The sequence below is a fragment of the Crassostrea angulata genome, chromosome 1, assembly GCF_025612915.1.
Source record: "Crassostrea angulata isolate pt1a10 chromosome 1, ASM2561291v2, whole genome shotgun sequence".
In the NCBI taxonomy this organism is placed as follows: domain Eukaryota; kingdom Metazoa; phylum Mollusca; class Bivalvia; order Ostreida; family Ostreidae; genus Magallana; species Magallana angulata.
Window position 1 is genome coordinate 29,861,582 of NC_069111.1, and position 26,122 is coordinate 29,887,703.

The window sequence follows — 26,122 nt, forward strand, 5'->3', positions numbered from 1 at the left end:
TATGTCAACTTGCTTTCACTTTGAAGATGTTGGTTTGTGTATCTACAGTCAAACTTTATTACCTCGACTCGGTTTGGCAGAGAGAAAAAAATGTCAAGAGTTAGTATCCAAAGATTCTTATAAATAAAAAACCCACGTCCAACTCACTTTGAGATATGGTACAAGAGATATTGATGTTCAAGATACATGTATGTGGATAAAACTATTTACCCCAAGCTTTAACATTACAGAGGCTGGGTGGTCGACAAATTAGCCGTCAGATTTAACTCAAACTCTTAGATGTCACGCTTTAAGCTATAAAAAGTTATTCAGTAGAAATTTTTTTATAAAGTATTCTACATGCAGCTCTAAAATTTAAATATTTTTGTACATCTTTGTACAGAGCTCTTCTTCCAAAGAAGATAAATATAGTCTAAAAATAGCCACGACCATCGAGCCTTCTTAATTTGTTGGTTTGTTACCGTTCTTTTTTTTTCTTTTTCAAATGGCAGTGTCAAATGCTTTGACTGCTAATGCAAATGCCCAATAAGGACAGATGGACCACACAGTCCATTCTATGTACTGTTCCTCCGACGTCACATACATGAATCGTAGATTCTTCAGGCATTCATGATTGACTATCCGACGCCAAAGCCAACAAGAAGATATTCCTGTGGACAGTGATATTGATCAAACATATTGTTTTCGATACAGGTAAACTAAATACTAAAGTGCATCTGCACTTTACCTTTTCGATATTTTTGGAATGAAATTCTAGGTATAGAATAAAATTGATCAGCTGCACATCACGGCATTATCACAAGAAAAACGTCTAATGTATAGAAAAATGTCTACCTCCTTCAATGAAGATTTCTTTCTTAAATTTTCAACTCTTTCTTGTCCATGAATTATACAACTGACTGGAATTATTATTTTTTAAAAACCTAAATAATCTGGTTATCTTGTATAATGAATTCATCATCTTCATGCACATGATGTCATCCAATCCTTAAACAATAATTAAGTCAGTCAAGATATTTGGATTTATGTACTTGAAGACTTTGATGTTTAATCTTCAGCATTTTGTGTTGTTGTTTTTGCATATTGTTAACGCATTTATACAGCAATCAATACTCCAAATTAACCAAGGCATCATTTCCCATTGACCCAAGATAAGGAAAATTGCACTTACAAACCAAGTTATAACTAACAAAATCTGTGATAACACAATTTATCTACCACAAACGAAGTCATAGTTTTTATGAACTTCAGACATATTACAGTTAAATATTCAAAATAGATGTATTACAATACAAAAGGATTGTATAGAAAAATAATTTTGAACACAGTTTTGCATGCCTTGTATAACATATATATACCTGGTATAACACATACAGAATAGTCTAAAAATCAATACATGTAGACTCATATATGTACTTTTATGTACCTTTATATCCACAAATTTGAACATGAAAAAGAAAATCAAACATTCAATTCAACATTGATGATAAAAAAAAATCCCTATCCCTGCACAAACCTGTATTTAAATCTGGATCTTAAAATTATTTATGACAATTTTTGAGTAGTCTGTGGCAATTCAATGAGTTAATAAAGATTTATAACACTTCTTTCAACTTCCTTGCATAAGATTACGATTACAAATTTTGTAATCATGTACTCTTTCAAGTACCAAAATGTCACAAAAAAGTTGGCAAATCGATGTTCACAAAACAGCATAAAACATTAAATCAGCACCAACCCTTTTTCAATCCATCCCCCCCCCTAAAAAAAAACCACTTGAGCAAATTGTAGACTTTAGAATGATTTAAAGTCAATGTATGCTTACAAAAGAATCATATCAGAAACGATACTGATAGTCTCATCAGTTATATGAAGTACAAATGTATCGGGATCATTGACTGACTACATATTCAGATATCACTCAATTCATAGGCAGGTGTGATACATATAGTGTGGATACTGTAAAACAATTTTTATTCACGACAACCTTTTTGGCAATTAATCCGAGATGAACTGGCTCATGGCAACTTATTTTTGCAACAAGGCTTTATCCATGCACAACTGTTTTGTTAATATACTGTAACTATTATGGCAAAGACTGATTTGTGGCAAGAAATATTTGGGACAATGAGACTCTCTTGAATCTTGCAAAAATATCTTGCACAAAAATAAAAGTTTGGTTCACAGTAATATAGGGGCATTACTGCCACATTCATATCAGCACTACATATTCTAGCATTACAAAGTGGGTAAACCTTAAGCACAGCAAATATATAGCCTCTGGTTATTAAACCACAGGGTTTTGAGTTCAAGCTTAACTGTGGTCAATGTTACAGGTATTACCAAAAAAATGGCCATAGTTCCAGACTTCTCCCCCCCCCCAAAAAAAAAAATAATAATCCCTTGGACTTCCCAGGAAATAAAATCTAGAACTGTGCCTGGAGTTTAAGCAATTGTCATTTCCCAAATCATTTTTTTAAATTTTATATTAATCTGGTATTATAAAATTGTATTTAGTCACGCACTTACTACACTAAAAAATAAGCATTACTTTTTAAGGAACAGAAAAATAAGTAGTGTTTTTTTTTCTCAAAAAATTATACATGTAATTGATATGCATTCAACATATTTGTAAACCTGCTATGCATCCAAAAATACCTCCACCTGTGCAACACTTTTGTAAAAGCTGAATACTAATAAAAAAAAATTAATCAGAATATTTGATTGTTCATTTGAACTTTAAAAATAAATAACAAAAATATAACCAAAAATAATCAATAAGTTGACCTTAAAAAAAAAAAAATTCTGCATCTAGTTTACCAATCTTTTTTTTACACAAAAAAAGCTGAGTGGCAGACACATGCATACATTTAAGGTTCATACATTCACATGAACAAATGAGTAATTAAAACGGTGCTACCATTAAGATTCTTAAAGTGAGACATTTAATGTTTGTAAAATAAAGTTTGAAACGGTGCATTAACAGTACACCATAAAATCATTTCAAACTGAAATATCAGCTTATTCAAAACTAACATAATTCACAAAATGTAATTCTGCATATTAAATGTACCAGTATACCTAAATAGTAATATAAATAACATTTATTCTTAAATCTTGCCCAGAAGTCTTAGACTAGCAAAATTTCATGTACTACTACTGAAAAAACTCTACCTTTCGAACACAAGTACATGTCTAAAAACAGTTTTATTTTTGTTTAAATAGGAATATGTTCTTAAGGAAATCATTTGGTATCCTGATTCTTCACTAAAAAAATATTTTATATCAAATTTCAGCATTAAAATTTTTCCTAAGTGTAATTTCAAAGTGAAATAAAGTTCAAATATAATGTTACCAAAAATTACTAAATCAAGTAAAAGAAAATCATTGAATAGTTTTTTACTTTTTAAATTAATATATAAATAAAAATACACAAAAGGAATGCCCTTTATTCATGTATACTATGGGTGGTTTCATCAAAATTTGGTGAACATCAATTCTCATGGATTTTGTTAATGAGTAGATAGACAAAATGAAATATAACCGTAATCACAGTGCAATTTAGAATTAATAACGCATTGCATTAATGGATTATTGTTAACAAAAAATCATATTATATATTGTGCTTTTCATTAAATCCAAAAAAAATAGATGCCCACCAACATTGATGAAACCACAGATCACTTCATTTCAACATTCTTGCACAAGACTTCCAAAACAGAATATTAAACATTGGTTATACTGTCAATGGAATACAACTGTAAAAACATTGCACCTTTTCCCTGAGGCCGACTTAAAGGAAGACAACTCTGCCTTGAGTTTCAGCAGAAGGTACGAGACAATGATGATGACTAGGGTGACCAGAAGAAGAAATGACGTCTGCCAGTCCAGGAGACTAGAAACGTAGCTGAGAGGGAAGCCTGCTAACAACAGACCAACTGGAAAATACAGACAAAGGAGTTCAACACAAAGTTCTGTAGATTGGTCACATTTGTGATGAAATTCATTTAAGCTGACTTTCACAACCAAAAAATATTTTGCATGTCTAAATATGAATTTTATCTTTTTACAGATACATATCATTTTAAATGCCATGAAATTCAAATTCAAATGAAGGCCATTTTATTTGATAATGAGCCAAGTTTTGAAAAAAAATACAACCCAACAGTAGATGTGTACAAATGAATTGAACAGCTAGAAAGAACTTACAATTAGAAAACATGCTTGATATTGCATGGGCAGTGCCAGCAATTTTGTCTGGAGCTGATTCCATGGCCATGACTCCAAACATAGCGATGGGTCCGTAAGTACCTACTCCTATTAGGAAACCTACCACTGTCATAGTGGCCTACAAAATGTGAAGAGACACAAGAATGATACACTGTAAGTATATATCTTCTTAATTCATGTTTTACAAAATTTTCCAATGTTCACAAGAACTTAGTTTTTGTAAAATATTTCTTGCAATGAATCAATCCTTTAATCTCATATTTCTTGCATATGTTTAAACTTATGAACATTAACTCCTTCAAGTTAATTTTGGTACTGCTCTTTGGAAGGGCAAAATGACACAGTTTTGGTGAAATGATTTATCAATGTTTCACCAACAGACTATAATTAATATTTAACCCGGCCGGCAAATAAGATGTTCTGCAATAATCATAAAATGGTTGAAAATAGGCTCGTTTTAGATTGTTCTCTTAAAAAATCAAGGGAATTGCAAACAAAATATGATGGCTACATGTTGACACATGCAGCGATTACTGTATGACAAATTACTTTATCATTATATATCCATGAATTTTCCATTCTTGATACCGTCAATTTTACAGAGTGTGGTCTGATTTTCCGGATCACCACTTTGTCGGTTTCCAATTCTGTATCACCACTCTCTAAAACTGATGACGTAGTGCGCATTACATAACGTCTCTAATTTAGCGCATTTTAAAAGCTATTTCAAAATAACTTTGCTATATATATATATAAGTAAATATTTACTTTCCACATATAATTTTTCTTGTAAAGTGTGTTGAAAGCTACGGCAGTTATAACACTGTAATACACACAGGGTACTCAAAGGTTAAAATGACGAGTTTTATTATGACATCACAAACGTTGAACGTTCTAAACTGCAACTTAAGAAACAAAAATCAAAGTTCAGGCTTGTGGCTGTTACTGTGGCTCTTCCATTAATATGAACTTACCCTTAGGATAAGATAGGAATTTTAAGGTATAAATCACATTTGCAGATAAGGCAAGAAGTTAAAAAAATGTAAATATAAGAATTAATCATGATTTTTTGAAGTATACAGTCTAATAACTGCAGCGATGTGTGCATACAAATTTTCTTAACGCACTAACGCGCGTTATTCAGTTTGTATGAACACACCATTGCAGGTCTGAGATTTATATATCTTTCAAAAAATAAGGATTCAATGCTTAAACGTCATACAGTTAATTTCAAAAAGATAGTTTTGTAATTATACCTTTTAAATAGCTAGACAAGGGTATATAACAAACTCATCAATAAAACAGTAACTTGATCCACAGAGCCTGATCACGTCTGGTTGCCAGACGCGAAGCGTCGAGTTTGATCTGATGATCCATGACCTGCAACTCGACAAGATCCGACCCTTCTGATCAAGTTACTGTTATAAAACTATATATATGTACCAATCCACTCACACTGGATGAGGCCTCTGATATATGAACAGTGAAAAAGTACAGCACACAACCAAGCAGAATCTCAAAATACAGCACCAGTGTCTTCCTAATGACAGGCCTAGGTATACCGGGATTCTATGGCAAACAAAATGAGATAACATTCATTTGTATGAAACTGATGTCTACATTTTTTTCCTTCCATATATTTAATATATTTATACAAAGGGAAATAAAACTGTAAACGTTTTAAATTTGGCTGTGTATTCTATTTAGCGCTTTTGGCGGAATGCAGCCCTCCGCTAAATCAAGTACATCACTAAATGTCATACATCTATGTATAAGAATAGTCACATTCAGGAATGTGCTAATTCAAATCCACGCCAACTTGTTCGAAAACTAATTTCGGTCAAATATCGTACTCGCCAAATACAATACGTTTACAGTATTGTATGCCACTAGAAAATTTAACCCTTATATATAAGCTAGTACTTTGACACAATTATAACTCATATCCATACATATTTCAAATACTATTTCTAAATCAAACAAATGAAGAAGTAATAATAACATTGTATTGAACTGCAAAATGAACCCTTTGCTTTCTGGTAAATATTGATTTTTACCACTAATCTCTATAAATATTTTAACAATAAAATCTATACCAATTTATACATCACTTACATAAAACATTTGTGCATGAATCAACTTATCACAGTGAACCTATATGTTTTACAATTTTTCACAAAACTGAACTTATAATTATTACATTTACATTTCTAATTTTATCAATTTATCATTTTTCATGATTTTTAAAGAGGCCGAGTTCTAGGAAAAATAAAATATTTTTGTGTTTAGAGTTACATGTACCTTGGAAACCATGTAATCAGATAGGTAGCCTGCCAGAAATGATCCCACAAAGCCTCCAATGTCGACGCTGCTCAGGAAACCACTTCCTGGCAACCAAAGAGGAAAAGTTACATCAATTAAGTGATTGGTTTGACCCTAATTGATCCCTTAATTCTAAACATGTTTATATTCATGTATAGCCACTGACATAACATATTACAATGTACAACAATTGCATATGTTTATGTGATTCCTATCTGAATTAATGCATGACAAGATAATCTAGTATGTCAAAAATTTAATTTATTCAAGAAGAGTCTGCAGGTAAGCATTTTAATTTCTTAAATATAAACATGTTTATGACAATGATTACCATGGTTTCAGAGAATCACTCAAAATACAGTTTTAACTACTCTTGTCCAACAGTAGCTGTAGTAAACTTTCAATTTATTTCCAGACCATTAGTACGGCTATATATGGTAACAATTTTATTTGATCATCCAAAAGTTCCCAAAAAGAGATTATTAATAAAATCTCTTAAAGTTTGCATGAAAAAATGACAATAACAAACCGTGAATGATTTATATATGTTTTGATATGATATATTGTTATACTTTCATGTTAAATACTGAAATCTGATTGGTTAAGACGCAGTTAATAATATTTACTATTACCCTCAGCGTTAGCAACGCACTTGGCAACGGGTAACATTAAAAAATGTTACATGTGCGAAAATTATGCGCGTACGGTTCGCTGTAGAATTCACGTTATTCCTATATAAAAGCAGTAAAATTTTCTTAAAAATTTTAAAAAAGACATTCAGTATAACAAAATACTCCCAAACAGGCACTATTTATATAATGATATATGATATGATATGATATGATATGACAAAATATGATTTATATTATCTATGCTGGACAACAACTGATATGGAAAGTTCACATTCAGCATAAATATTAATCATGATCAAATGATAATGCACACTTTAACTGAAACACATATCATACAGTTGTTTTTGTTAAGTTGTTTTTTAAACAATAAATGTCTTTGGTGGTTTATGTGCATGGGCATGAAAGTAGCAAATACTGTTGAAAAAGTACAGAGCCCATTTCATCATCAGCAGGTTCAGAAAAAAAATTTCTTATTTTCTAGAATGAAGCTCATAAGAAAACACAAATTCTTTCAGAGCACTTATTACATTGTAGTACATATGTACCTGTGAGCACAGACTGGTGCTTCTCCTGCACAATGAAGAGCTGGGACCACTGTAGCACACCGTGCTGGACTAGAGCTGTTCCCAAGTAACAGCAACAGTTACCAAGGAAACCAGGCAAGAACAGCAACTCCTTACGTGATATATTTGTTTCAGGTTCTTTGTCATCTGAATAAAAAGAAGAAAGAACCAGCTGGCTTGATAATTTGAAAGTTCTGAAATCTTTGATAAAGGAGATAAAAATTTGAACAGAGAGGCCACTACATGTTTGTGCTATTCAGTTAATTTTTGTAGAATCATGTTATTTTGGGGGGATTTTTCAATGAACCTGAGGCGTGTTCAACAGAGCAGGTGCTGGCCTAAATTTCCTATACATGTATCTGCAACAGAAGTTTGGCAAGCTAGTGCTTGTGAACACTTGCTCTGCTGAACACACCTCAGTATTTGTGTGTAACTGTACCACACATAAAAATAACTCTTGGTTTAATATACAAATGGGGATATAAACTCATCCCCAAACTCAATATAGGTACTGGGTAAGTGGCATCTATCATATTAAAGAACATTAAGTCAAAATATCAATATTAGTGATTAGCTCTAATAGTTTTCAGAGCACAATGTAGGTGAATAAAATTTCAAATATCACTCTCAAAAGGGATATATATACCGGTACAAACATTCTGTTGAAAAAAATACACATGTACATGTACCTTTCTTTTTATCATTTTTTCTTTGGTTGACTGTTTCAGAGCCAGGTCTGTCTTTCACAACAGCAAAACAAAATAGTGCCACCACAACAGCAGCCGACCCTAAATGAAAACAACACTTACGCTCGTACACCTTGTAACACACATATTTAACAAAAAATCAGATTAAATATTTACAACAGAAAACAAAATTAATATTCATAAAAATGAAAAAATATGCATAATTATGTAAAATCATAATGAAATGATCACCAATTGCATAATTCCGGTAATAGTATGACCAGCAAAGCACCTGTGAAGCACATGCAATAACGCAATACATGTAATAAGCTTTCCTTGTTGAGTTAGCCAGGAAAAAAGAAATGATTGAGATGTTTATATATTACAAACATGTCATGCAAATTAAGCCTTCGTACACTGCATGTACACATTTTATGCACCACTAAAATTCTTTCAATCTGTCATACACAAAATGACTACATGTACTACATCCAAAAAAAATGTATCAATGAACTCTAACCTTTGCTTAACATTCCATGTTGATTGAAACTGGGATTTTAGCCTTTCATTTCAAATGGAGTGAAAAATGTGAATAGAAAACATTTTTACTGACTGAGATGACTATGTATAGAACTTTCAAGTGAGTATATGTGTCTCCATGCAATACCTTTTTAAAATGGTTCATGCATGCAATTCCCAAACCTAAGGAATAAATTACAGCTGTAAAAAATAATTAAAATGCCGAAAATAGTCATGCAATACCTGCGATTTGGATGCAGTACCTCCAGCCCAGCTTTGTAACCAGCAGGGTGGTGACGATAGGCCCAACTGTTCCTGCCAGGTTCATTGATGTGGACACAACACTCCATACAGTCCCAAACTGCTCTGGGGAGCACCACTAGAGCATAAAATAAAGCATCAATCAATGCAAAAATCCATCACAGAAAACCATCAATGAGTTAATGATCTTATTTTAATTAAATAATTTTAGATTGTTCGAACTCAACAATGTATGATATACATGTATGCTACTTTTTAAAATAGGAAGATTATGGATTACAACTCCAAGATGCATTTTTCATCCCATTCTCAGAACTTCATTTATCATGACAGTAATTATATTAACTAAAAAATATTCCATGGGAATTTATGTACAATTTGAATCGTAATACATGAAATATCCTACATGTATGTCTTTGATTTTGCCACAGAGTCTTATTTTCTGCGATATTTTGCAGTATCATTTCAAGCAAAGAAAATTCAATCTCAAAATAGTGTCCCATATTTCTCATTGTCATCAACTGATAATATTGTAAAAATAAAATTCTTTGGAAATACCAAAGACTGCATGCAGTTGCAGAAAAAAAAATCATAAATGCAGTTTTAATACATCATATTATATTTTATTATACTTTCATGTTAAATACATGCTGCAATCTGATTGGTTTATAGACACAGTTTATTAATTACCCTCAGCGCAGGCAATTCACTTGGCAACAGATAAGACTATATAATGTTATTTTGGTATCTGAATGCAATCATTTAGAGAAAATGAAAAAAAAAAAAAAAGGAGATATATTTACTGCTTTCAGGATTCGACCAATGGAGGTCCACCCTGGTCCATTAGCCACGCCATTGAGGAACCACCAGAAACTGAGGAGAAACACTGAATCAAATCCTGCAGAAAAACAAACGATTTTTATTAACACACATAAATCTACCAACAATGATTTCAGAATACTAGTATATGGATAAACTGAATAAATTGAGGCCACTATTTTAATTAGTTGTTTTCTAAAACTTGCCGACTTAATTTAATTTAAGAATGTCATAAAAACAAAATTTTGCATAGGGTGAATTCATTTACTTAAACCATCAATTCATGAGAAAAATCTGCATAAATAAGACGATATTTAATTGAACAAGTTTTTAAAAAGAGGATACTTACATTCAAAATGTTTTTAATTTTTGGGAGAGTTGGGGGTGGGGTGATAATACCATTATGAATTGATGTGAAAATGTGCTTTACAGTTTCTCAACCAATCAACTCTGACGCAATTTTGTTTGAAAAATTCTTGAAAAGCAACAAATAAAAATATGACTCGAGAAAAAAAACAAGAGCTGTATAAGAGGGATTATCTGAAATCATACGGAATTTGTAGTACAAAAATCAGGTTTTCTCCCTTACATCAAGTCTGATCTTTTACTATCTGTTACCAAGGTTACATACCCTGATGCCAGATATAAAGAATCTCTCATGTTTTGTGATGGCATATGACTTTCATCCACAAAATGAGTTGGATTCATCACAAACTATGAGAGAATCTTTTTGTCACATGTTTTGATCCCATTTTTATTAGTACCAGTATATAAATCCCTTTTTTATTTCAAATGGCAGATGGGATGAAAAAGTATACCTGTGAAAATAATGGCGGTCAGTCCAGTACAAGCCAACCCAACACACAGCAGGATACGAGGGCTCACAAAGTCCCCTAGGATACCACAGCCAAACTTACTGAGGGTGTAAGCCAGGGACTGACTGCTGATGATGAGCCCTACAACATTCAGATCTCATTGTTTTAATCTTTACGTACCGTTACTGTAACAAGAAAGGAGGAATGAGCATATAAATACATGGAAAACTTATGGCTGGACTATATGGGAATCGAACCCAGCTAAGACCCCTGCAACTCTAGTCAGTTCTTCTGCCACTGAGCTACCAAGGTTAATATCCATGGTTCATATATATACATGTATATAGTCCCAACTACTACATTCCTTATATTCAATTATTTTCTGCGATGATGTAATTTTCGCTATCACTTTAACATTGCAAATCATCAAATAGACAGAAATTATATCTGGTACATTTGTATTACTTGCTTTATGTAACTTTTCAAATCACAAAAAATGACTAAAGCAAAAAAGAGTTAAACATTTTCCTAATTTTTGCAAATTTTGTAGCACAAACAGAAATACAAGTTTTGGATACATATATGGTTGACAACATATACATGTACAAACCCCATTTCATGACATTTCAATATCACATAATATAATACAACTACAGGCACTTAATTACTGGACTAAATTATTTCCTTTTTGTAAGTATGGTATTATATTCCAAAGATATATTAAACAAATTAGTATACATTAAGGGTGGAACTCCCTTTAGTGAAAAATACAATAATACAATCTCAATACATTACTATTCTGTCATTATATAAAACCGATTTTCAATAATGGAATATATATTGAAATGCTCATCAAAAGAAAACATCTTGTTTGCTGGTCAAGTGCTAATAACAAGCTATTGTTAATCACAATAAAGGTGTGCTTTAGGTTTCAGAAAAGACATAAACTGACCATCAACCCTGGTAATGAATGTTTTGCTATATCACTGCTATACTTAATTATAAAAATATCATAAAATTCTAATATACTGACATTTCATTATCGGCATACCCACAATTTCCAATTTTCCAATTTACAATATGTGAAGCTTAACAATTATTCTGATAATGAAACCCTCAGCATGAATACACAGATAATGAAACATCAAACTGTTACCTGTCCAGTAATTGAAGCCATATTATTACCATTGACAAATACAAAAGAGAATACCGCTGCATTATAGATCAAGTCTTAAATTGTTGGAATGAATAGTCATGTTTTTTAGTCATCTTTTTGTGTGTGTAGATTAATTAAAGGAATATCAATAATCTTTGCCGATTGATCAAACTACATGCTGACTGCATGTATTATATACAGTACCTAGTTGTTTCTTGTCTAGTCTCCCTTCGGTGACCAGTATTGGAATAGTGTAGGAAAAAGACCGCCGGACATATACATACAGTGTATATGCAACATATACACTGCTGAATATCATCAACTGCTGACGACTTATCTTTCCCATTGTAAAGAGGAGCTGAAAGAAAGAGTACTCAGAGTTATATCATCAATTAGTAAAGGTTCTGTAGGATAAACTGATAAATAAATAAATTTATTACGTTGATCATTGTCGGAACCAACAGGTTTTCTATCTGTTACACTGCTTTCAGCAGTGTAACGGATAGAAAACCCTGGGTTCTGACGATGTATGTTGATTTGAATTGAACATATTGTACATAATTATACGAACAACAAACATACACATATGGTTAGGAAACAAATTCTGACAACTTACGAGGTCTTCCCTATTAAAATTTAAAAATTGTTCAAAACTTACAAGTGTTATAACATGATAGGAATTTGTAATTACAAAATAGCAAAATATGTGATTTCTACGAGAATATGAAACATGCACATAAACTGTATTAATAAATGAATCAACCAGTTTCGTTGATATACAATTGAACTAATGGGAATAATTGGTTGTTAGAATTAATGGAAAATGACTCATCGCCCCATTATAAATGATGAGTATATGAAATTATATGAAAATGGTCCAGTTGTTGCAGATTAAAAAAAAATTCTAGCGATAGTATAATTTTAGCATTTGAAGAAAAATGGTAAGCGCCTTTAGGTGATCCACATGAAAAATTTACCGCTTTCTATAATATTTATTTTGTGTAAATCATAATTGAGTATGCAATGGTGTCTTAGTTTGGTATGTAGCATGTTTAGCTTGCGCTTATCATGTGTAAAAAAAAAAAATATATATTATAGGATTCTGCGATGATGGGCAACCAGTATGATTTACATGTCATGAGTAGTACATATATGACTTGATTTACTAGGCTTAGTGACAGTAGTGAGTATGATGTAGGTATATTTATTAGTACATGTACCTGTTCAAGACTACAAAATGCTATACTTCTCTGGTACTGCATAGTATGCATATATCGCATAGCACCCTAACTCCGTCACTACCCTTACTCCGTCACTTTCGGGAAACTCCACGCCGTTTGAAATCAAGTGCGATTATGACGTCATTTTTTGCATGTCAAAAATCCTCAATCAAATGTCAACAATTTACAACGTTTAAATTTAAGAATGTGTTCAAACATAAAAAAATTACACCCTGTTCTTTTTCTGCAACAATTATTGCGTGAAATCAGCTAACACCTTTTTACGGGTGCACTAAAATAACGATATTTCTGACATGCGGGCCTATTTGATTATTTACTGTGGTCAGTCATTTTAAGAGAGGTCAAAATGAAACATTCACATGTAATTTATTTTTTATTATGGTTATTAATACATTTTTTTCAGTCCGCAATAGCCTTTATGCACTACACTGATGATAACGTCAAAAAGCTCATGCCGTAATTTTTGCCTTATACAGGGTTACAGATATATACGGTGTGTCGGTAATTATAGAATATGCTACATTTATAAAAAATGTAATAAATAAATAATATAACCATTAATATATTGATTATTGATATGATATATTTGAAACATGTAAGGACAAAAATCAAACGACATCCATAAATTCTGAAAAGGTCATTGTGAAAAATTGATTGTTGTTACAAGGACAATTTTTTTTATTCTGGCGATCATTTCACTTTGATGAAATGATACACAATTTAAATTGTATACACCGATTTTACTTATTATAACTTGCCCTAGATACAAGTTGAGTTTAAACTAAATTGTTAATGTGTCTTCAGTCCCTGGCCTATCATAGGTCATGTGGGTGACGGAGTTAGGTTCATAAGTTATGATAGCACGTGTGATAAACGTCGTATTCAGAGGGCTTATTTGAATAATAATAAAAATATTTTTGTAAATAATTTTATAAATTATAACGTTTCATGTTATATATTAGTGATTGCAAATGATAAAAACTGCCAAAAATAATTTGCAGAGAAACGCGGACTGTTTTCTGCATATGGTGACGGAGTTTGGGTACTCGGGGATACACTGTCACATATACTATATACATATTGTATTACCTATGCCAGCTGTATATTGAAATCTTAATCTGTTAATTCCAACAATACTTTACAATTTTTAAATCATTCGGAGCCTGAACTACAAATTAACAGGTATACTGGCCTGTCTTACTAACTTGTACGTATGTATGTATGCAAATGCCTAATCAGGTTAACATGGTTACATTTGTAACACAAAATCAACGGAAAATGAAAGTAAACATATTATAATTATTATTACGATCTCAGCAATTTAAAAAAGATGTTCAAACATTTATTGCATACTTAACCGAAACATTCGTAAATGTGCTTACATTTATCAAGCTGTCACACCATAATCAGTTTCGAGGGGATCATATATTGTAAAAAACCTCCACACGGCTTGTTACAGCCGAGTGGACTTGTTATCCGCTCCACGTTTTGGTCTTCCTCTACGCATGTGTAGACATCATGTTTACGTTTCTTCTTTCTCTTTCACTTTAACCCCGACCCTCACACACACAAGAAAGATTGTGTTACAGGGACAACATCATACATGTACTTTATGAGCAGTATCTTAGGTTTTGGTATTCTTCGACAATGTTTTATTTTTGGCATAATAATCTAAATATACATATATGTATCACCATGATCACAGGCCTCTGAATTTCTATCAATAAGCCGTTAAACAGGTCGGGTACACTACTTTATATGGAGAGCATTATTTAACACGTGACAGTATTTTCGGCAAACAGATTCTCCAATCCAGTGAATGAGTTGCAATGCATGACGGTCTACAACGTGTTTACGATTCAACAGACGCACGTGGTTTTTGTCTGTTTTATTCACAATATTTAATTGCTTGCCGGAATGTTTGTACATCTTGATTTTTACTTTAGAAGGTAAAAAAGGAAAGATTACGTACCATTAACTTTGTTCCATGCTCACATTGAAAAATACTGTTGTTTTAGTTGATCAATTGATCAGTATCAAACGACTGACAAACATACGCATACAAGTACAAACAGGTTTTGATAAGAAAAAACTGCACAGCTGTATATCGGTGACTTTATCATTGTGCACTTGAAATAAATACAGGTAACTGTACGTTTTTAACATACGTGAATAGCCACGGTAGTAGAAATGCGATAATATACAAATGCAGAAGCGCAAGCTGTGCAGCATATAGTGTTTTGTCCCATAAGCATTCTGATGAATGTCCCTGAAGAAAATATCAACGCGGATTCTAGTATTGTTGTCTTAAATATGGGATATCACGTGAAAAAACGGTACTCACTGCTTCTAATTCTATAGGACGTACCTCTCTTTTGAACACTGACAATGGGGGTATTTAAATAGGCTGATATAAGTCCTCATATGCAATATTTTTTAAATGTGAGCATAGAAATTGAAGTTCAGACATAATTGTCCATATTAATTTCATAAATTCTGAAAAATAATTCAAAATGAGTTTCCAAAGGACAATTCAAAATGGAAGAATTTCTATCAATAAGTCGTTAAGTGTAGGGGAAGAGAGAGTTATATACCCTATCTTTATATAAATACACCTGGTGTGTTTATATATAGATAGGGTATATACATGTATCTCTCTCGATCTCTCTTCCCCTACATTTAACAGGGAAGAGAGATCGAGAGAGATACATGTATATACCCTATCTATATATAAACACACCAGGTGTATTTATATAAAGATAGGGTATATACCTCTCTCTTCCCCTACACTTAACGACTTATTGATAGAAATTCAGAGGCCTGTGTATGTATATATACATTAATTATAAAAATTGCATAACAAGTCAAATTTTCACCGGCATCGAATCAAAATGTAAATATGTTGTAATGTATACATCTTTTCAATCACTTTAAAAGTTTGTATTTTGCATACACATATTTATTAACATTTTGTTGAGCAAAAATGTAAAATCAAATATGACACCCAAAGTTACCCCCCCCCCCCCTCTCTCTCTCTCTCTCTCTCTCTCTCTCTCTCTCTCTCTCTCTCCACATATTGTACAGTGAACCAAAGGGTTAACTTTAGTTGTATAGTTTTCTTTTAAAATAAGATAAACTTTAGAGGTACATGTATATAGCTTAAGTATTTGCGGTCGTTGTGGAAATTTGTACGCACTGTGAAAAAATTACGCATCTGAATTTTTTTCAAAGTTTTGAACAAAATCAACGCACTTTGAAAAAAAAAAATTCAAAGTGCGATAAATTTTGAACAGAATCAACGCACTTTGAATTTCTTTTAAAAGTGCGTTATGACTGTACAGCAACATTTTTTATTTGAAAAAAATGTATAAATCACAAAATATGGACTGCGTTCTTAAGTGTTTTCGTCAGATTAATTAATTGTTTATATTATATACATTGTAAACACTTTTTAAAGGGGCATGGTCACGATTTTGGTCAAGTTCTATTTTTATGTTTTTATTATCTACAGTGCTTTTGAAATGCACTTATTCGTAGAGTTATAAGCAAGATACAGGCCGGGCTTACAATTCTTTGTCATGTAAACAAGGCTCGTGCCCTGTTTTTTGTTTACATAGGTTCAATATACCAGTAAAAAGTCTTTCTCCAGCTTATTTATCTTTTTATTTATTCCAAGCATAGATAAACAGTTCCTAACATTTAACACATTCGTTTCAGGCTTAAAACTGAAATTTTTACTTCAGCGTTCAAAATGTAAACAAACGCTTTGTTTACATAGCGAAGAATTTCAAGCTCTGTAACTCGCTGATAACTCAGCAAATGACACTCAAATTTCGGTTGCCTATTAAAAATACCTTTCTGAAGCATTGTTAATATTAAAATCGGAAAAATACTTTTTGACCAAAATCGTGACCATGCCAATTTAATATGGTCTAGCATCATCAAGAACGAGGAGTGGACAATCAAGGATACCACTTAATTTTCAATATATTAATACTTGCATTCAAACTGATTACGTGAAAAATGCATCAGCATCTTTCCATCCCAAATATCATATCAATTGTCAAACTAAATGCTTTTATTGAGAAACGTTTTCATTGCAAAGTTGCTATTCAGAATGGCTTAAAATTTCATAGGTTCTCTTGTCAATGTAGCATCGTCCTAAACTAAGTTATAACAATTATCTATCATATTTAAGGGTCTTAACAATTTCGACCGGACCCTGAACAAAGTGCGCTGACTTGGTCCCATATTTAACGCACTTGTGCGCGTTGTAACCAGACGTAAACTGCCATACGCTAGGTTAAGAGGGCCCGATGGTCATGACCATTTTTAGATTAATTTAATCTTCTTAAGAAGAAGAACTTTGTATGAAATATAGGAAAATGATCAAATTTTAAAGCGAAAATCTTTACTAAATGTTATCGCCAAAAATATCATGTTTAAAAGTTGAAGACACTCAGCCTTCTTAGATCATTCATGTATAACATGAAATTAAATTTATTTCTTAAATAGATTCAACTAAAAGGGAAATAACTCCTTTTGAACGTTTGTGACGTCATTCAACTGTGACTGAAATACATCATTGTGACGTCATTCCTTATTCAAAATCTTTGGAGCAAATAAATATGATTATTTCAAGTTTGTGTTTCTATCACATATAATTGATAAGTGCAAGTAAGTTTCTTTCTTTTTCCCCCTCCTTTCATTTTCAATAATTTTTCCTAACATTGGAAATATAGCAATTTTCTTTAATTTCAGTTGTTGCCGAACCAAAAAGAACATCAAACAATAATGAACAACCACCGCCAGCTCCTCAACCCCCACCCCCACCACCGGCTCAAGGGGTCATAATTAACCCTTGGGATACTGGGAGTTCAGTGGATCCACCGGGATATCCCAGACCCTCAAGGCCAGGGGCGACCATGCCCCTTCAGAAGTCCATTAAGGTTCGTTTGATACTTTTAACCCCGATTCTATTTATTTCTTATTTGAGAATTAAAAATATAATTCAAAAGTGCCGAACAAATTAACATTTTTGTTGTCGTAAAGTAACTTAAAGAAAAAAAAACGTGGTATTAACTAAAGAGTTGCGTAGTAACAATTTCTGTGTTACTTGACGTTTTAACAGGGTTCCTAGCTGCTGCTCTAACTATTTGAGCTTAGGTCAGTTCTTGAGTATCATATTCACTTCAGATTGGAGGTCTCTAGATCGACTATTCGACCTGCAGCCAAATTTCCCCGAGACAAACGAAGATTCGATTCATTTCTTGTTATTTTAAGCGCAACGAAGATGCTTAAGGTCAGAGACACGTTTCTCAATTTTATATAACATTTTCCATGAATTTGTTAATGGTTTACTACTACTCTGACAAGCTTTCTTGCAAAAAAAATTAGGATACCTTACCAAGCATTTCTGCAAAATACTAGAGAATGCAATTTCTTACATAATCTTCTTGAAAATACACTTGAATTACTGATATAAAAATAAATAAATAATACAGCAAATCGAAATTCACCATATTGGGCCAGGATTTGAACTCACAACCTCTAGAACCTACGCTCCTTGCAGAGATCGGCCACGGCTCTAACCACTCTAGGCATATGACCATATTCACGTTAATTTTAATTATTTTAAAAATCATTATAAAAATAATAATTTTTATTGGAACTCTTTATTACGAGGAGATGCAAAAAAAAAATGCTCGAGGAACTTGTCGTTTGACCTTAACGGAATGCAGCCATCCAGTGATGTTTAAAGCACTGAATTCATTCTTCTGATTCATATTCTATAATAAAACATTTGATTTCAAACCTGCTATTTGATTTATCTTTGAAACTATATATATATATATATATATATATATATATATATATATATATATATGCTCTACTAAGTGATCTCCACACTTATTATTATGTTTAATGTTTCGATAAAAAAGATAATATCACAAAATATTTACATCTATGCACTTTCTTTTATCTATTTATTCATATATCAAGAGCAAATCAAAGTATGTTAAACAATTTATTAAACTTAAACATGAAAATACTTCCTAATTATTCAACACAAACAAAAGCACAAAAACAAAACTACTGACAAAGCATAAATCACAATTCGTATGCTTAGCTAGGGTCCGGGCAAAGGAATGTTGCCACATGTGGTTATTGAAACTTGATACAGCTTAGATAAGAGAATCAATTTATTGATCGCAAAACAACACAGAAAATACATATCATTATTGTTTCGGATTTTTAAAAAAAATAAGATAAGATCATATTTATTTTTAAGTCGGGTTAAACAACAACAAACACTAGCTCCGAGGAGCTATTTTCCGACTACATAATATCTTTACATATGATTACAACATAGATATACGATTTCAGTATCACATTACTTAAAACATACTACATGTAGTATTGACAAACATAACGCAAGGATACTTTAAAACAAAAAATACCACATTGATATATACTGAAATCAAACATGTTGAGGTTTAGTGACAAGCGCCACAATTACAACAGCTTCCATACCAACTATTTATGTTTGATTTGAATTGATGAAAAGTAGTAATATATGTTTCTAAATGACTCTGGCAGGAAATTTCAGATTTTTGCAGATTCAAATCTTAAAGATTTTACACCATACATGTATGTTGTTGATCTTACTTCAAATCTGTTTAATTTATTAATAGATAAAATGCATAGGAAGGGAAACACGTTTTTTAATTATTTGAAATATCATCTTAATCAAGATGTTCCGTAACCTAAGTCCCTTATTTATTTTTATTTAATGAAAAAAATAAATGAATTTTATTGCCCAAAAATGTGAATAGAATTTGTTGTAGTACAGTAATTTTGATTAACAAAAACATTTTCCAGTACCATTGTTCTGTCAAAAATAAAGTTTTTGTTAGACTAAAAATATGGTTAGAATTTCTAAGCCAAGTTGTCCAAAAATTGTTTGAAGAAAAGAATATATTTGCTTCCTAACGTTGCATACAAAAATGACTGCGCGATTTGTTTAAACTTTTCAAACATCGTAGCCCATGCAATCTTTAAATTGTTTTCAATGTTGCTGAAAAATACAAATCTATTTTTGAAAAAATGAATAAATGATACTATTGAAAATTTAATTAGAAATAAGATATAATATAGTAAAATCAACGGAGTTTTGTTCTTTCTTTGGTGACTCATTAAAATTACGCTGATCAGGCAGATTACGGTCATTTGTTTATACGTAAATTAATTTCAGAAAAAACATAGAACAAATAATATTACGGAAATCTAAATAGAAAATTTACAATAGTTTTACTACACAATCGACAGCTTTTTTAAAGAGAAAAACAAATTCAATAACACATATTTAAGTATAGATATACATTGTACTTGAATATTATTCCACATAGTGCATGTTTCAAGTAAGCATATCACAATATCTGTATGACGTCTTATAAATGAATCTACATTTGCAAATCAACATATCATATCTCTTACCAAATTTCTAAACCTTTGATCATTGAAAAAGTAGACAAAAGGATTCAGAATACCATTAACTGCAACAAAATGTTGAAGCAGAGAGTACATGGTAAAAGAAGACCGATCTATGTTTATCTGCGGATCATAGTAATTTTGATACGCAATGTACGTGTTAAATGCTAGATGAGGTGTATAACTGACCATTAAAAGAACTGTTATAATACAGAACGTCAACGTTATTTTGACGTTCTCGTCGTCGTCTGATCGACCTGTTCTCTGATTATCTTTTGAAGGTTTCTTTGTCGTTATTTTTTCCCCCTTGGTCACATCCTTTTGAACAATAATTCGTCATTCATGATGAATAGATTTGTTAGGCCCAGATTGGGTAGCTTTAGAATTTGTTGAAATTGGTTTGGAATTATCGTCAATGTTATGCAATTCTGTGCAAGTTGCATACCTAGTCTGATGTCTTGAATTTTGGCCTTCAGTTAGTTTCCTTTTTGAAGATTGATGAGCAAGAATTCTCCTCCAAATCAAAAATTGAATGAATCCTATAATCACATAAAAGATAACTGCCATTGCTAAGTACCAGAGACAGTAAATAAATGGCCAAAGCTTTGGGTTGCCTCTATTTCCAAGCAGACATTGGACTACAGATTGTCCATCCATCTTTGCGTACCAGTTACCCATCATGAATAGGAAAGGAATACCAGTCACTACAGAAATACTTAAACACCCCATGCAAACACGTTTAGAGGTAGCAAAGGACATCTGTGGTTTCAGTGGATAACAGATTCTTCGATATCTTTCCACAGCAATCCCAAATACGACGGAGTATGACGAGGACCCGACAATAAAACCACAGAAATGGGTGATCTTGCATTCCACTTCGCCGTCGTCAAAAGTTGTGTAAACTAATGTAGAAGTCTCTTTACAGAAATGAGCAACAGAAGTGATGAGATCGAGTAGAGCTAACACGAAGACAAAAGTTTTATACGTTGAATCTTGTTGAATTTTACGAAAGATGTGCAGAACTATTGAATTTCCTTCGATCCCCAAGACATTTAAAAGCAATGGTTATGGTTATTCCAAATGGCAGACGATTCAATCTTTCATTGATAATTAATTTGCGGATGATTTACTACTGTGTAATTGTTACCCATGGTATCCTACTCTGTGTTTATTTTACGTTTCTTCTGCATTCCGTTCTGAGAGATTTGAGTATTTATAGAGTTGATGCAAGTGATACTATAATTATTGTACCCTAATAACCAAACAGCTGCAAAAGCAATATTTATATTATAAATAATTCAAAGTGATATTATTTTTTTTTTGCCTATTGTTTAAATATAGTGAGATATTGTCTGATTGTTAGAATATACAAATGTAGTGAGATATTGGCTTATCTATCAATCAGTCGTTTTATTGTTGGATATTGAGATGGTAAAATATAACTGATATAATGTGAAATACAGATATATTGAATCAAATAATTGGAGACCTGTTGGCAGACGGATTTTATTACAACGTTAAATAACCGCATCGTCTCTAGATTTATGTAACGATTGGCTGCTTTAGAACTTCGTACTCGAGGGACAAACGAGCTTGTCAATGCATGTTAATGTTTGGCATGTTCCGTTATATAAATAGTGCCTGTTGTTTTTTGTTTTTTTGGGGGGGGGGGTTTGGGGGGGGGGGGGGTAACAGTTCCCTCCCAAACAGGCACTATTTATTTTTTTACACTGAATATCTTATTTTTAAATTTTTTTTTACTGCTTTTGTATAGAAATAAAGTGAATTCTACGGCGAATCGTAGGCGCATAATTTACGCGCATGTAACTATTCGTTGTGTTTCCCGTTGCCAAGTGTGTTGCTAACGCTGAGGGTAATAGAACGGATTACCAACTGCGTCTAAACCATTCAGATTTCAGTATTTCACATGAAAGTATAATAATATACATTATTCATATAAAACTCTCATCATACATAGATTTATACTGAACATGAAAACTAAAAAAGAATAAAATACACTGTATAGGAAAAATTACTTATAACGGGTTATTCTATGTGTTCTTGTATAGTTAATCCTTAGTTGTAACTCCCTATGCACATTGAAGGGTTTTTATCATGATTTCAATTTTTTACATATTAAATTGATAAAAATGCAAAATAAATAATGTTTGAAATAATCTTTTCTGTTATAAATGTATCGTTTGGACGTTACAGACTCTCAAAGTTTAAATTCCCGACCATACATATTACCCATGATTTCATAGATGACAGTTGCTCCAAGCGAGGAATGAACGAAGCTGTTTTGTTCACTAAAGGGGTTAATTATCGCACCTGATAACAATCGTTATTGATTATAAAGGTCGTAAACCGACTAACCTTATAAAAGATGTGATACATTTATGGTTTATTGTGCCTTTGTCGGTTGTACAATAATAACGTTAAACTATTCAGGAAAGGCTGTGGAAGGATATTGTTCAGCTTACCCAAGGATCCCGATCCATTGAAAACACAGTATATCTACTGCAAAAAGATACGGTTATAGACCTACCAAAAGCAGCCGTCTGTGTTCCGATTTTACCAAAGATTAACCGGAAAGAGACACAGAACAATTGATATAGCGGCGCATGGATCAGGCTGAAAAAGATGCAGTTCCCGGGCGGTGTTCCCCTCCGTCTTCCCATAGCCAGGACTGTAATGCTGCTATTATCTTTCCTGCAGCCAGTCAAACCTTGAGGGACATTTCTAACACGCAAAAAAGCTGATTTAAGCTTCAATTTCTTTCTTTTATTAAAGAAATGATCGATTTTAACAAATAAAACGAATCGATCACTGTAAAAAAAACCCGTACTTTTTATGTAATTCTGATTAGTAGTGTTGAGTTAGTAAAGAAAATTTATGGCATTTTAGATCATTACATAACACTTAAATGCACCAATAAAAAGAATCAAATCTCTAGATTGTGATTCATACCCTAAGGCCTAATGTATGCTCCTATTTCACATGGAAAGCTCTTTATGATATAAGATGTATAGAGAAAATATTATTATGTATTATTAGTTTTTTTTATTTATCCAGATTTTGAGCCAAGTTATGCAGGAAGCAGAACCTCGCCCTGCTAAGAATTCTGAATAAGTGATCAACATCTTGGAACCTGATCATGATGAACCTACCGGAGCCTCCCTTACTTTGTTTTCGGAGGAACCACAAGAGACACACGTAGATGAACCAAAAATAACACCCCAAGTCACCATCCCCACTGAAACAAATACATAACTTGTCCCATTGCAAGTGTCTCTAAAACAAGGAGATTTTTAGTTTTATTGACTGATAAGCTTAATGGAAAGGCTGTGGCGACATGTGCAGTGTTCCATCCCCGCTGAAGTCATCATAATGCGAATAGCTGCTGGTCTAATTCCAATGCCCCAGCCACCAAGTTTTGATGATAAGGAAAGTGACTATGAAGATTTAAGAGATGAGTTGTGCAATCTACCAGAGGATCTATGGTGTCGGCACATTCAACTTCCAAAGCCTCAAAGAGTTTTTGAACATCTGAAGGTACAAATAATTTCTAGTTCAACATTTAGTAGACCGAAGTCTTCATATGTTGTACAAATATCCCTGTTTACCTTGCAATATCATCAGGGAAACCTTTCAAATTCCTATCAAGGAAGGGCCCTTACCTTAGAAGGAGATGCCAGGTGCGATTCCCCTTAATTTTTTTGTCAAACCTTGGTCATTTTTTCAAAAAGATTTAGAAACTGGAAAATCTAGATTTCAACTTGTTCAGGTATGTACTCATAGTGTCTGAATAATAACTTATTCTTTGTAATAATGTTTGGTTCATTTTCAATATCAAAAGCATATTATTTTGTAATTCTTTTTATAAGTCCATTTAGAATAAGAATCATTTATTTCTTTATAAAGCTGACAGAAGAAATATCATCTATGACGTCACAAAACAACATTACTCCCTACGTATTTAACGAGGCCGGGTCTAATTAGTTCTGCCCTAGATTTTTTAATGAAATTTTTTACCTGAATTTCTACTGATATAATTATTATTTTAAGATTAAAAAATAAGACATTTACCACACCGTTTGTTTAGGGGGTCATCTCAAAGTTTGGTAATCTTTAACATAGGACCCTATGGGATTTCGCTTGAAATGTATCAATTTTGCACATTTTTTTAAACTTCTGCCCTAGGGATTTCTTTTTCTGTTCTACATATTAAAGTTATTGCTAAAAGGCATCAAATGGTCAAACAAAAAAAACCTTTTACCTCCTGGTTTGTTTCAGGGGTCTTATCAAAGTTGATTTTTGTATGCCCAATTTCCCAGATTTGTCAGATAATGGCTATTTTTTATTTGACAAAGGCGGAAAAGGTGATCTTTATAGTATTATTAAAGCCTTCAGACATATTTAAGTAATAAAAAAAAATATATAAAATCACATATTAAGGGTCATTAATATAAAATACATGGTTACTGTCTTGAAATATATGAATTAAGCTATATTTAGGCGGGTTAAGAAAACGTGACAGAGGGTTTGGCCTGCTGAACCCTCTTCACTTTTTCGACCCGAGCCCAAATATAGCTTATACTTCGAGACAGTTATGTTTATTCCACAATATAACATTAATTTTACGCATTAAACGAGCCATTTTCAACAAATTTCGCTGAATATCTGCAGATAAAACTATCACGCCATGGCGTCAAACAAGCAAAAAGATGACGTCACAATACAAATGAAACGCTGCGCGAAAGCGTGCGTACTCGTTCTGTACTCGGCCTCGTTAACTTGCCATTCAAATCAAGAATGCGTTGATTCGAGTCTGGTTATTGCTATATTACGGCTGTTTATCGTCAAAATAAACATGATGGAACAAGTTTATATGTAAAAGGAAGGTAATATGTACAGTGTTTTGGGTTTTTTTTTTAAATATAAAAGAGTTGTTCCATTAAGCTAATTAGATATTTCAATAAAATGTATATAGAGGTGGTGAACACTGTGTTGTCACATGGTCACTATATTTTTTAAACTTTAAATTGATATCTTGAATGTTATGCCATGCTGAACTCGGAAAGGTAATGCTATATGATACTTTAACATAGCCGAAAGGCGACATGTAAAGCGCACTCTGAAAGAAACCGTATAGGCACTAAGAACAAATACAATGTTATTAACGTTAAAACTTTTAATGAACAATTACACAAATGTGTATTACCTCTTAATCAAAAGAAATCAACAGCTTTTGACGACGATGACATTGAATATTCTCTATACTCTATTTAATGATGTAAAAATGGTTGAAATAAAAACTACACTTATAGGATTCTAGTTATACGATGATGTACGATAGGTGCTCCCCAGCATTATTCTGATAACCT

At 32.4% G+C, this 26,122-nt stretch overlaps 1 protein-coding gene across 2 annotated transcripts; it reads right to left on the minus strand.

The window, feature by feature from the left end:
* Positions 1 to 1,196: 1,196 nt before the first annotated feature.
* Positions 1,197 to 15,273, minus strand: LOC128163694 (glucose-6-phosphate exchanger SLC37A4-like). 2 transcript variants are annotated; one of them, XM_052827328.1, is made up of 11 exons: positions 15,217 to 15,273; positions 12,208 to 12,361; positions 10,851 to 10,988; positions 10,017 to 10,111; positions 9,196 to 9,331; positions 8,437 to 8,535; positions 7,730 to 7,894; positions 6,532 to 6,617; positions 5,686 to 5,799; positions 4,210 to 4,348; positions 1,197 to 3,938 (listed from the first exon to the last, which is right to left on the minus strand). In XM_052827328.1, the coding sequence occupies exons 1-11, from the start codon at positions 15,217 to 15,219 to the stop codon at positions 3,745 to 3,747; spliced, it is 1,323 nt and encodes a 440-aa protein (XP_052683288.1). In that variant the 5' UTR covers positions 15,220 to 15,273; the 3' UTR covers positions 1,197 to 3,744. The 2 variants fall into 2 exon arrangements, with proteins under 2 accessions (XP_052683288.1, XP_052683299.1); XM_052827339.1 differs by lacking the exon at positions 15,217 to 15,273 and adding an exon at positions 14,627 to 14,743.
* Positions 15,274 to 26,122: the final 10,849 nt, after the last annotated feature.

Excerpts from the sequence above, each read along its gene's own strand:
- LOC128163694 (XM_052827328.1), bottom strand. Across the intron at positions 9,332-10,016 it reads TTGGTCGAATCCTGAAAGCA|TGGTGCTCCCCAGAGCAGTT; the intron begins GTAAATATATCT and ends TTTATGCTCTAG. Across the intron at positions 4,349-5,685 it reads TATCAGAGGCCTCATCCAGT|GCCACTATGACAGTGGTAGG; the intron begins GTGAGTGGATTG and ends CACATTTTGTAG.